This window comes from Manis pentadactyla, chromosome 2 (assembly GCF_030020395.1).
Source record: "Manis pentadactyla isolate mManPen7 chromosome 2, mManPen7.hap1, whole genome shotgun sequence".
In the NCBI taxonomy this organism is placed as follows: Eukaryota; Metazoa; Chordata; class Mammalia; order Pholidota; family Manidae; genus Manis; species Manis pentadactyla.
The window spans coordinates 177313548-177325804 of NC_080020.1; the positions used below are offsets into that span (position 1 = coordinate 177313548).

Below are 12257 nucleotides of genomic sequence, written 5' to 3' on the forward strand. Positions count from 1 at the left end.
AATCTGCGTCTGTTGGGAGACAGGGTCATTAAGGTGGTTGAGCTGGAAGAACTGGGAGCATAGCAGGAAATACCACTTTATGGTATTGGAATATTTATGGAAATGAAACAGTATTTATGGAAATGAAATCAGGAAAAAGGATTTGTTATAAGGTAAGAGAGTGAGACCTACTTTGAGAAGCCATAATTTTAAAAACCATTTTATTATCTATGTTATGTTCCTCAAAAAAGTTTTATAACATAAACAGGATAGCCGTTACCTTTTTTTTGTTCTTAAGGGAATTGAGGCTCTGTCAGTTAGCGTGTTTTGCCAAAGGTCACATCACTGGTCATTTAGGGGGCCAGATTGGCCTCCTGTGTTCACTGGTGTTCGGGAGTATTCTGTCCTCCAGGCCCTTGTGCTGCTTCCAGTAGTGGGGGCCTGCCTTCCCAGAATCAGGCTTCTCAAAACATCACAATTCAGACCTTGGGTGACTCCTTCCAGAACTACCCCAAACATCCCTCAGCCAGCAGGGAATTTGCTAAGCTAATTTTAGAGAAACACTTGTGACCAGCTAATCTCACTGTCTCACCTCCCTGTCATACTTGTTCATCATCTGTAATACAAGTCTCTCTGATAGTCTGTCTGCTTTTATACTGAGTCATCTCCAAGCTGATTTGTCTTCTCATGACCCTGACCCAACCTCTTAATGTTGTTTCCTTTCTTCCCCACCCTTTTCAGTACATGCTGAGGTCTGGAAAAACACTGTAGGCAGAGGTACATGAATAGGATTGGTCTAGTGCAGGAAGGCCAGTCTGGTGAGAGGGGAAGTGCTAGGAGATTAGGTCAGGGGTAAGCAGGAGATGGGGTATGTGGGCACTTGAAAGCCATGATAAGGATAAGCCAGTTAAGCTAGAATAAGTAGTGGGGAGAGAAAAGGTGGGGGCAAAGCAGACAGACTGATGGCAGCTCAGGAGCAGGAGGATGCTGCTATGGCTGTGCATCTCCTCAGCCAGATGCTGCACTGCCTGACGGGAGCTCTGTGGCCACATGGTGCTTTGGGTGGTATGTTCACTAGGTGGGTACCCAAGAAATATTAAATAACTGAGTGAGTGTTGAGTGAAAATTTCTCAGGTGGAAAACTAGCCTAGTGTAGAAGGAGCCATAGACAAAGACGCCCTTAGAAGAAATGTAAATAGCTATAGAGACAAAGAGAACAGAGTCATTGGAAGGTTTTGAGATCAGATTAATGTTTTTAAAAGAATCACTCCAAAAGATCGTTCTGTTCGTGTGTGGAAGACAGGCTCTTGGAGGTGGGGAATAGAAGAGAGAATAGGAGAATGTTGCTCTCATGCAGGGCAGAGATTTTGGACAGGAGTGATGGCCTTGGAAGTATATTTTGAAGGTGGAGCTGATAGGACTTGCTCGTGGATTGGACTTGGAGGAGGGATAGGAGTAATCAAGAGTGACTGACATCAGGTGAATGGGGTGGTGTTTGTTTACTGAGATGAGAAAGAATGAGAGGAGAGTGGGTTTGTATTGTGCTTAGAGCACTGTTCTGGGAACCATAGGAGAATGGACATAACAAAGACAATTTTTTTCCAAGTAGCTTATTGATATATAATTAAGTATAATAAAATCCACTGTTTTTAATATATAATTCTTTGAGCTTTGACAAATCACAACATGCTCATAGTCCTGACCATAACAATCAAGATGTAGCACAGTTAAATCACCCAAAAAGTCTCTTGTGCCTCCTTGTAGTCAGCCCCTACTCCACCTCCATGCATCAGTATCTGTTGATCTGTCATCTGTGCCCCTGTAGTTCTGCTTCTAAGATAACTTTTAAGCTAAAGAGAGGGATGAAAAAATGACCAAACAAGGTAGCCAGTGAAGTTGTGACATATTAAATTTACTTTTCAAAACTATAGAGAATGATGCTGCCTAAGGTATATAAATTCTTTAAAATGGCATTGTTGTTTCCCATCTTGTCAGTGGACACTCATGAAAAGTGATTGCCTATTTCATATGGTTCTTTCCTAAGTAACTATATACACAAACTTTTGTTTCAGTGAATTTGGGCGGTTTGAAGGATCACATTAAGGAGATTCAGAGGTGTCGGCGTTTGATTCTTATTGCTTGTGGGACAAGTTATCATGCCGGTGTAGCAGTAAGTGACTTCTAAAATTTTAATTGTGTTACGTTGGATATTAGAAAATGTCCACAGACAGATAGTACCTCCAGTCACACACAATGTAAAATCCTTTCATATAATACCATGGTATCTTCTCATGTTGCAATGACAAAAAATAAAAAAGATTGGGGGCACAAATTTTAACAGCAGCTTGGACTTTATCAATGCAAGATTTGCTTCAGGAGAAGTCCTTAGATACACAGGTAGACCACTTGCAACTGCATGAAGGGCAATGAATGGGGAAGTTTTTGTACCATCCTAGCCTTGTAGTCTACTGGGATGCATGCCTACTTCTGTAAGAGCAGTCATTGGGCTTTGCTTATCATTATTCTCTTGCCCTAAACAGATGGCTGGTAACATGTGAACCTCAACAGGATTTTTACATCATAGGTACATTTCTACAAAGAAAGGAAGTATGCTTTTTGTCAGACTTAGCTCTTTAAATTGTTATTTGGAGAGCTGAAATTCTTTTTGCCTTCTAGTTTTATTTAAAATAATAGACATAAATCACTGTATAAGTTTAAGGCATACAGCGTGTTAATATGATTTATATGTATTGTGAAATGATTATCACAATAGGTTCAGCTAACATCCATCTTCTGATGTAGATACAATAAAGAGAAAATAAAGAAGAAAAGAGTAAACTTTTCTCTTAGGATTTACTCCCTTAACTTTCCTATGTATCATACTGCAGTGCCAGCAACAGTCATCAGGTAGCATTATATCCTTATACTTACTTATCTTATAACGGGAAGTTTGTACCTTTTGACCACCTTTCTGTAATTCCCCCTCCTCTGGTAACTGCAAGTCCATCTCTTTTCTTCTATGAATTTTTTTTTTAAGGTTCCGCACGTAAGTGAGATAGATCATACAGTATTTGTCTTTCTTTTTTTTCACCCAGTAACCTTCAAGGTCCATCCATGTTGTCGTAACTGGTGGAATTTCCTTGTTTTTGTTGTTTAATGGCTGAATGATATTCCATTTGTGGGTGTGTATCTGTATGTAAACCACAACAATATCCATTTATCCTTCGATGGATACTTTGGTTGTTTTCAGGTTTTGGCTATTATAAATAAAGCTGTTATGAGCATGGGAGTGCAGATATATTTTTGAGTAAGTGTTGTCATTACCTTTGGATATATTCCCAGAAGTAGAATAGCTGGATCATATGTAGTTCTATTTTTAGTTTTTTGAGAAACCTCCATACTATTGTCCATAGCAGCTGTACCAATTTACAACCCAGTCAGCTTTGTTCAAGGGTTCCCTTTTCTCTGCATCCACACCAGCATTTGTTATTTTTTGTCTTTTTGATGATAGATGTTCTAACGGGCATGAGGTAATACAGTTCATTGTGGTTTTAATTTGCTCTTCCCTTATAACTAGTGATACTGAGCATCTTTTCATGTGGCTCTTGGCCTTTAATATATCTTCTTTGGAGAAATGTCCATTCAGAAATGTCTTTGGTCATTTTAAAATTGGATTTTTTTTGTTGTTACTGAGTTGTATGAGTTCTTTATATACTTTGGATATTAACCCATTATTGCATATATGGTTGGAAAATGTTTTTTTTCTATTCTGTAGTTTTCCCGTAACTTTGTTGATGATTTCTTTTGCTGGAAACTTTTTAGTTGATATAGTCCCACTTTTTTATTTTTTATTTTGTTGCTTGTGCTTTAAGTATTAAGTCCAAAAAATCATTACCAAGACCCATGTCAAGGAGCTTTGTTCCTATGCTTTCTTCTAGGAGTTTCATGATTTCAGGTCTTATATTTATAAGTCTCTAATTCATTTTGAGTTAATTTTGGGAAAGCTGAAATTCTGTATCAAAGATGTGTGGTGGTTGTCAGTGTAGAAGCATAGGCATATACAGTCTTTTAGTCCAGTGAATTCAGATCCACATGTAGTTTCTTATAAAGAGATAGTTTATGTACTATTGATGTCAATTTCATAATTACAGAAGAGCCTTACACACTCAGTTTCTACCTTTATGATTGATTTCTCAAAGTTCATAATGCTTTTTTTATTTCCTGGTACATACTTATTATCTACACTTGTGGCAGGCAGTCCTTCCGTTTGTGAAACTAGTAGTTACTCAGCCCTTGCATCTCAGTAGGTCTCGTTGTGCTCTCAGGTATCCCTCACCCTGCCCAAATTACATGGTCTTAAAAATGAAACTATGCACTATTGAAGAGAAGAGTCCTAAGAAAGTGATTGTTTTGAGCATGGAAAAAAAGAATAGATCAAAGACATTAGTGTAAATTAAGGAATTAGCTAACTCAGTTGTGGCTTAGATCTGTTTAGAAATTTAAAATTTGATTAAATGTTTCATCTAATGCTAAACCTGAATTTGGGGGCAGAAATTATATGCTGTGTTAGAATTTTCTAATTTTGAAATTTGAGACGATGTAAGGTCTTTTTGTTTTTGGGGTGTATGCTGAGACTACTATAGCTAACAAACATTGGAAATCCCCTTGTGATTTATCATGCAAAATAGTGTCATTAATTCTATTCTGTCTAGATTTTTGTTTTTGTTTTCTTGGTGGGGTCAAGCATGAATGATGTATTTGCATAACTGCTTTTGTAGTATGTACTCTGAATCCTGAGCAATAATAATCAACTAAAATCATTCTAAGTATAACTTGCTTTTCAAATGTTAAATATCTCGGGTTTTACAGTGGCATACAGTGAAATTTATAACATTAGTCTTTTATAGTAATCCCTGTCAAAACACCAATGGCATTTTTCAATGAACTAGAACAAATTATCCTAAAATTTATATGGAACTACAGAAGACCCCAGATAGTCAAAGTGATGCTGAGAAAGAACAAAGCTGGGGGTATTATGCTCCCTGATTCAAATTATACTACAAAGCTGTAGTAATCAAACAGTATGGTACTGGTACAAAAATAGACTCATAGATCAGTGGAATAGAATGCCCAGAAATAAACCCATACCCCATATATGGTCAATTAATATAGGACAGTGGAGCCATGCATATACAACAGAGAAAAGACAGTCTCTTTAATAAATGGCGTTGGGAAAACTGGAGAGCTAAATGTAAAAGAATGAAAGTAGATTACTCTTTTACATCATACACAAAAGTAAACTCTAAATAAAGAACTAAATGTAAGACTTAAAACCACAAAACTTATAGAAGAAAACATTGGCAAGAATCTCATGAACATAAACATGAGAAATTTCTTTATGGGTGCATCTCCAGAGACAAGGGAAACAAAAGCAAAAATAAGCAAGTGGGACTATATCAAACTAAAAAGCTTCTGTACAGCAAAGGACACAAAACAAAAAAAAGGCAACCTACAGTGTGGGAGAATATATTCATAAATGATTTATCCAATAAGAGGCTAACACCCAAAATGTGTAAAGAACTCATGCTACTCAACACCAAAAAAAAACAAAAACCAATTGAAAAATGGGCAGAGGACCTAAATAGACAGTTTTCCAGAAAAAAAATACAGATGGCCAACAGGCACATGAAAAGATGCTCCTAATTGCTGATTATCAGGGAAATGCAAATCAAAGCTACAGTGAGATACCACCTCACACCAGTGACAAAGGCCACTGTCCAAAATACAAGAAATAACAAGTATTGGCAAGGATGTGGAAAAAGGGAACCCTCCTACCTGTTAGTGAGAATGTAAATTGGTGCAGCCACTGTGGAAAGCAGTATGGAGGTTCTCAAAAAAACTAAAAACAGAAATACTATACCACCCATAACTACTTCTAGGAATTTACCCAAAGAAAACAAAATCTCCAAGTTGAAAAGGTGTATATACCCCTATGTTTATTGCCACATTATTTACAATAGCCAAATTGTGGAAGCAACCAAAGTGTCCATCAGTAGATGAATGTATAAAGAAGAAGTGGAACTATATACACAGTGGAATATTATTCAGCCATGAAAAAGAAAGAAATCTTGCCATTTGTGACAACATAGGTGGACCTAAAAGGTAATATACTAAGTGAAATAAGCCAGGCAGAGAAACACAAATAACATGATTTCACTTAAATGTGTAAATCTAAAAACAAAACAAAACAAAATGAACAAAACAGCAGTAGACTCATAGACACTGAGAAGTGACTGGTGGTTACCATGCAGGAGGGGTTGGAATGAGAAGGTGAAATAGGTGAAGGGGTTAAAGAGTCAGAAAATCTCAACTGTAATATAATTAGTCAGGGGGATGAAAGTACAACATACAGAACATAGCCAATGGTTCTGTAACATCTTTCTATGTTGACAGTAACTACACTTGTTGGGAGTGAGGATTTAATAATGTATATAGCTATTGAATAACCATGTTGTATACTTGAAACTAATGTAATATTGTATATCAATTATACTTCAATAAAAAAAAATAGTCTCTTATGATGAAAATATGTCATTCTGCCTATGTATTAAAGAGTTGCTTTCACTGAAAGAACAAGGCATTCATTAGCACAAATATATCTTGAGATTACATTTTTGGGGTATTTTACCTTTAAATATCTGGTAAGTTGCTGGGCTTGTGGTTTATATTTTTCTCTTTTTATTTTGAAAGACGTAATTCCAATGTAACATTTATATTGTAAACTGGGGGTGGGGTGAGTTTGATTTACATTTTATTTGAAGGAAAACATTCAGCACTTTAGTGTAACTTGTTTATGTATAGTTAGTAAACAAAACACATCAGTGGAAAAGGTTAGTTAAAAATAGAAACATTCTAACGTGAATACTTTATATACATGCTGTTATATAACATTGATAAAAGAACCAAACCAACAATATAGAATGAGAGTATTCAGTTTACATTTGTGGGCAAGAAAGCTAAAGGGGTGTCAAGTAAGGAAACCTTTACAGTTCTTTACTGAGGTGAAGGAAAAATGAGAGATGGGGCAAAAGATGGGCAAGGCCATTTGTCTACAGAAGCAGGTGGTCTCCATAGTCAGTAAAACAACTAAATGTATGCTTCTATAGAGCCTAAAATTTTTGCTGCTTAAAAGTTTTTCTCGATTTTAATTTTCTAATGTTTATAGAGTAAAAGGAATTTAATTAGAATGGAAATTAGTAAAATAAATGTTGCAGTACTTTTGAACAGAACCGTACTACCCCCTACCACAAAGTTTGAAATAGTGAGTTTTCTTAAAACAAGATTTTAGAATTATATTGTTTTTTGGGGGGGGGGAAACAGTATTATTTAAGTTTTTTTGGAGTGTTTGATTTTTCATGGGGTGTTTATTCATCTGTTATTACCTCATTTGAAGTCTTTCAGTGACCAGGGATTATACAAATTGTCATTTAAAAATAAGTAATTGAGAAGTTAGAGATGACACACAAGCTAACTCAGAACATTGCTTTTATAACAGTGCTTCTCAAAACATTTTATATATGTGTGTATATTTGGTTATTATAATATATGCATTGATAATTGTCTAAAGAAACTTGTACTAAAATGTTAGTAATGCTTATCTCCTAGGTGGTGGTATTTTGATTTTTTTTATGCTTTAATTTATATTGTTTATATTTTCTGACAGTGCACAGGTATCCTTTTTGTAATCAGAAAAAGTGAAAACCATACATTAATCCAAAGAAGTCCAGTGGAAAGAGTATTAGAAGTGAAGTTGTGTGACCAAGTCATTTTTTTTCTGCAGACACGTCAAGTTCTTGAAGAGCTGACTGAGTTGCCTGTTATGGTGGAGCTAGCCAGTGATTTCCTGGATAGAAACACGCCAGTTTTTCGAGATGATGTTTGCTTTTTCATTAGTCAGTCAGGTATGCCAATTTTAAAGAAATAAAGGAAAGAAAAGTCATTCTTTCTAATAATTAAAGCATATCTTGCAGAAACTGGTATTTGAAGATAAACTAGTATTGCAGATGACCTGACAAACAGCTGTATTTTGACATTACATAATTCTTATGGATTAGTAAAATTAACACATTTTACACTCAAAGAGCTGAGTTTTCAATGGTAAAGAAGGAAGGCCTTATTAAAAGTTTTGCAGTTGTATTAAGTTTAAATTTTATTTAAAACATGATATTGTTCAAAGTTTAGTCAATTTTTTTGTTTTTTTGTGTCTAAGAAACCACATATGTTGACCGTTCTTTGTGTTACTTTGTCTTCTTTTTATACAGGTGAGACAGCAGATACCCTGATGGGTCTTCGATACTGTAAGGAGAGGGGAGCTTTAACTGTGGGGATCACAAACACAGTTGGCAGTTCCATCTCAAGGGAGACAGACTGTGGCGTTCACATTAATGCTGGGCCGGAGATTGGTGTGGCCAGCACAAAGGTAAATTCTTTACTTAGTTCTCGTGTGGTTGTTTAATCAGAGTATTGGTAAAACAGACTAACCCATATCTTAGATTTCATTTGTTAGCACTTACAGACCATACACAGTTTGCTAATCATTGTAATTATTTTCAGACTTAAGGGTCAGCAATAGATAAAGCACTTGTCGTCCTCTCCTTCACCCTCATTTTAAATAAAGAGTTTAAAAAAGGGACATATGTATGTAACATAGGTCCATTTTGAAAAGGTCTCTGTTGGCTATCCCCAGTAGTTTATATTCTTCTTGCCAGGTGAAGTGAAATACATGGTTAAGTATAACATCCCCTTCTATAATGTATAGTAAGGAATTAGAAAAATAACAAATTAAAAATAACCAGTGTAATTCTAATAATTATTTTTATTTATATTCATAGTTTCTAATAAATGCACCAAAAATATAGATGTTACCTTTGAAAGTTTGTGAGGAGTACACCTTTGGTATAAAATTTGGTGATTTAAAAAAATTACAGAGTGTTATGTGACAATATCTTTAGATACTATGTGGAGATTTAAAAGCACCTTTTTTTTTAAGGCTTTTGCTCTTGAATTGGGATATGCATAAATTTAGTGCTAGTAATAAAAATAAGAATCTTAGAAATTTGTATAAAGGCAAAAGATGTTCTCTCACCACAAATGGTAATCCCTTTATGATATTAAAATTATAGATTTTTATCAGTTTTTCTGCTTAAGTCTAATATTTCTTGGTGATTTTCACATAAGCTGAGATACTGGTGGATTTAATTCTAATTAAAGGTGTGTGGAAGATCATACTAACATGCACATAACTACACTTTGAAGTTTTTTCTTTTAGAGAACCTCATGGGGAACTTTTTTGGTGGAAATTTTGTGATTCTTATGTTAAAAACTGAGTGAGGTTTTTGTTTCTTGGTTATTTTGATATTGCTAACACTGTAATTTACAGAAAGCTGAAACCTAAATTTTCTCCATGTGATAATTAAAACATGTAAGATGTTTGTGCTTGGGTTTTCATTCTGTGCCTGAATAAATAACCAACTGCCCTCAGCAACAGCTTGTGGATTTTGGAACAGTGTCCATACAGATAGCTTTGATCGAGGATTGGAATCCCAGGGCCCATTTATTCACAACACATTGTGAAACAAGGGCTTCGATGTGATAAATGTGGGACATGGATGGGATCATACCACTGAATGGATGCTATTGACTTATGTTTTTATTAAATCTTCCTTGAACTGTGAACTGCCAATGGAAATAAAAATTTTTAAATTTCTGATTCTATTATTGATGAAAACTAATATTCTTCAACATTTTATTATAATTTTTAAGCATACAGCAGTCTTAAAAGAATTTGACATTAATACCCATAAACCCATCACCAAGATTCTGACTACCATTGACCTTTTTTCTACAGCTTTATTGAGGTTTCATTTTCATAATCATAGTATTCATCAATTTTAAATGCATAGTTTTAGTACATCTGGCCGTGTAATTATCACCACGTTTTAGAAGACTTATTTGAAAAAGTTCCTTTGTGGCCTTTTCGGTCAATCTCCACTCCTATGCCTCAACCTCAGCCTCGGGCAGCTAACTACTCTTGCTTTCTTATGCTATATTATATTGTTGTCTAGAAATTTCTTATAAACGGGATTGTATAATACATGTCTCTTTTCTCTGGCTTCTTCCATTTACCATGAGGTCGTTTAGGTTTATTCATGTTATTATTTGTGTCAGTAGTGTTTTTTTTTTTTTCTTTTTTTTTTCAAGCTCTTTATTTTGAAATGTCTACAGACTTATAGGAAGTTGCAAAGATAGTACAGAGAAATCCATGTACTATTCACCCAGTTTCCCTCAATGGCTACATCCAAGAAAATAAGCATCTTTTCATAGTACATAATTTTAATTCTTTAAAACATGAGCCCCTTAAAAATGTATGGCAGTTTAGTTTTTAATTTTTCATGGACTGGAAAGTGACTTGTTTTCTTCAACTGTCTTAGACATTCTGGGCTTGGATTTATGAAAGTTTTGGGATGTTTAGTTATGGACCAAAAAGAAGTTTATATGTTACTGAGTGATCAAGGAAGTTCAGCATTGATCCTTATCCCTGGTCCCCTGTGGAGGTAGAAAAAGAATTGTATCATCTTGATTACAAAGTCCCAACTTTACTCAACATCTGTCAGGGTTAGAGAGATATTACTAACTTTCTCATGATATCGGACCATTGACAATTTGGTATTTCTGTAGGAACTGATGAGTATAAATGTGGCAATTTGGCAATTCTGATATATTATTGCTGGTGTTTAGAATTTCACCACAGTATTGACTTTTGTTGATTTTTAAAAATAACCAATGTTACTTTATTTTTGGCTGAATAAAAAGTGAAAGCAAGTGGTAAAAGTTCAGAGTCGACTTTTTCCTGGTAAATTCTTTCAAACCTCAGTAAGTTCTGATTGTGAGATGTAGCTTGTTTTTCTCATGATTGGTTTCCTGATACATACTGATGAAATGAAAGGCATGAAATTGGAAATTAACCTGTAATAGGAATGGATTGGAAAAATACATGCATTAAATTTACTCTGTTTAATAATTGTACTTAAAAACCAGATTTGAGATTTTTTAGTCCAAACAAAGAAACATTACTCTATAGAATAATGTTTTTAGTTATGGACTGGAAGAACTGGAATACCCATTATCTGATCAATTTGGATTGGAAGCAGTTGAAATATCCTAGAGGTCCAAGATACTGTCCTCTGTCCTGATAAATATGTTGTGATTAATCAGTTTACTGAGAAGTAAGCATCAGCAGGAAGAGGTACACTGGGAGGCACAGGAATTTAGAATACGGATGTGCTTGTTAGACTTGGAGGCAAGGGACTGGCAATCAACATCAATGCTATGGGGAAAAAATTCCTGTTTGCCAGTGGATCACAGAGGAGCATAAGGGCAAGTGGCTGTGGAGGATTGTATGAGCAACTGGTAGCTGGGTGGTCCAGCATGAAGAAATAGGGAGTCTCGTGTAAGTGCTGAGAAGTAAGGAGCATTAGCAGACTGTGATTTTACTGTATAAGTGGTTCATTATCCATGTTATTGACAGGAAAATATTTACTAATGAAGTGATCCCTTACTCAGAGAAGAGTAATAGAAATTTAGTATACAGTCCACAAAAAACCACAGAGTAAATTTCCTAAAGATAAATTACATGTAACACTATAGCAGGCCATACCACAGTAATCTTAGTGATTTAATAATAAAAATGTAAATAAAAACCTTGAATGTGTGAAACATAAAAACATTCTTCCAAATAACTGTTGAGTTAAAAAGGTTGAAACTACCATTAAAAAAGACTTACTAGAAAAAAAAGATGGCTATGAGCAATGCAGGGAAAAATTTAGAGATGGTGGCCAAAATGATAATCAGAGGTAAATTCATAGCATAAAATGCTTTATTTTCAAAGAGAAAAGAACTAAGTATTTAACCCAAAAGGTAGAAAAAGGAAACCCAATAAAGCAGTAGGAGACAAATACTAGAGAAAAAGGAGTGAATGACTGTAAAATAGACAGCTTCAGAAACTTTGTCTTGGTGGGCCTTAGCTGTTCTTCTGGAACCTTCCTAAGATTTTTCTCTGAATTACAGTGAGGCAGAAAAGGTGGCCTTACAACATGTTTTACTATGACTACCAATGGGTTAGGATTGGGTGGGTCTATATGACATATTTGCAATCCCTGTTCTAAAAGTTTTATTCAGTTTAATAAGAAAAAATAAGTGAAACAATGGAAAGGAGGAAA

General features: G+C 35.0%; 1 protein-coding gene across 2 annotated transcripts in view; it reads left to right on the forward strand.

Annotated features, from left to right (window-relative positions):
* The window catches only part of GFPT1 (glutamine--fructose-6-phosphate transaminase 1), a 101398-nt gene that overhangs the window by 68140 nt on the left and 21001 nt on the right, over positions 1 to 12257 (forward strand). For both annotated transcript variants that reach the window (XM_036908240.2, XM_036908241.2), the window contains 3 exons: positions 2052 to 2149; positions 7820 to 7940; positions 8301 to 8458. In XM_036908240.2, coding sequence (XP_036764135.2) covers positions 2052 to 2149; positions 7820 to 7940; positions 8301 to 8458 — 377 coding nt within the window. The remainder of the gene's footprint in view (positions 1 to 2051; positions 2150 to 7819; positions 7941 to 8300; positions 8459 to 12257) is intronic.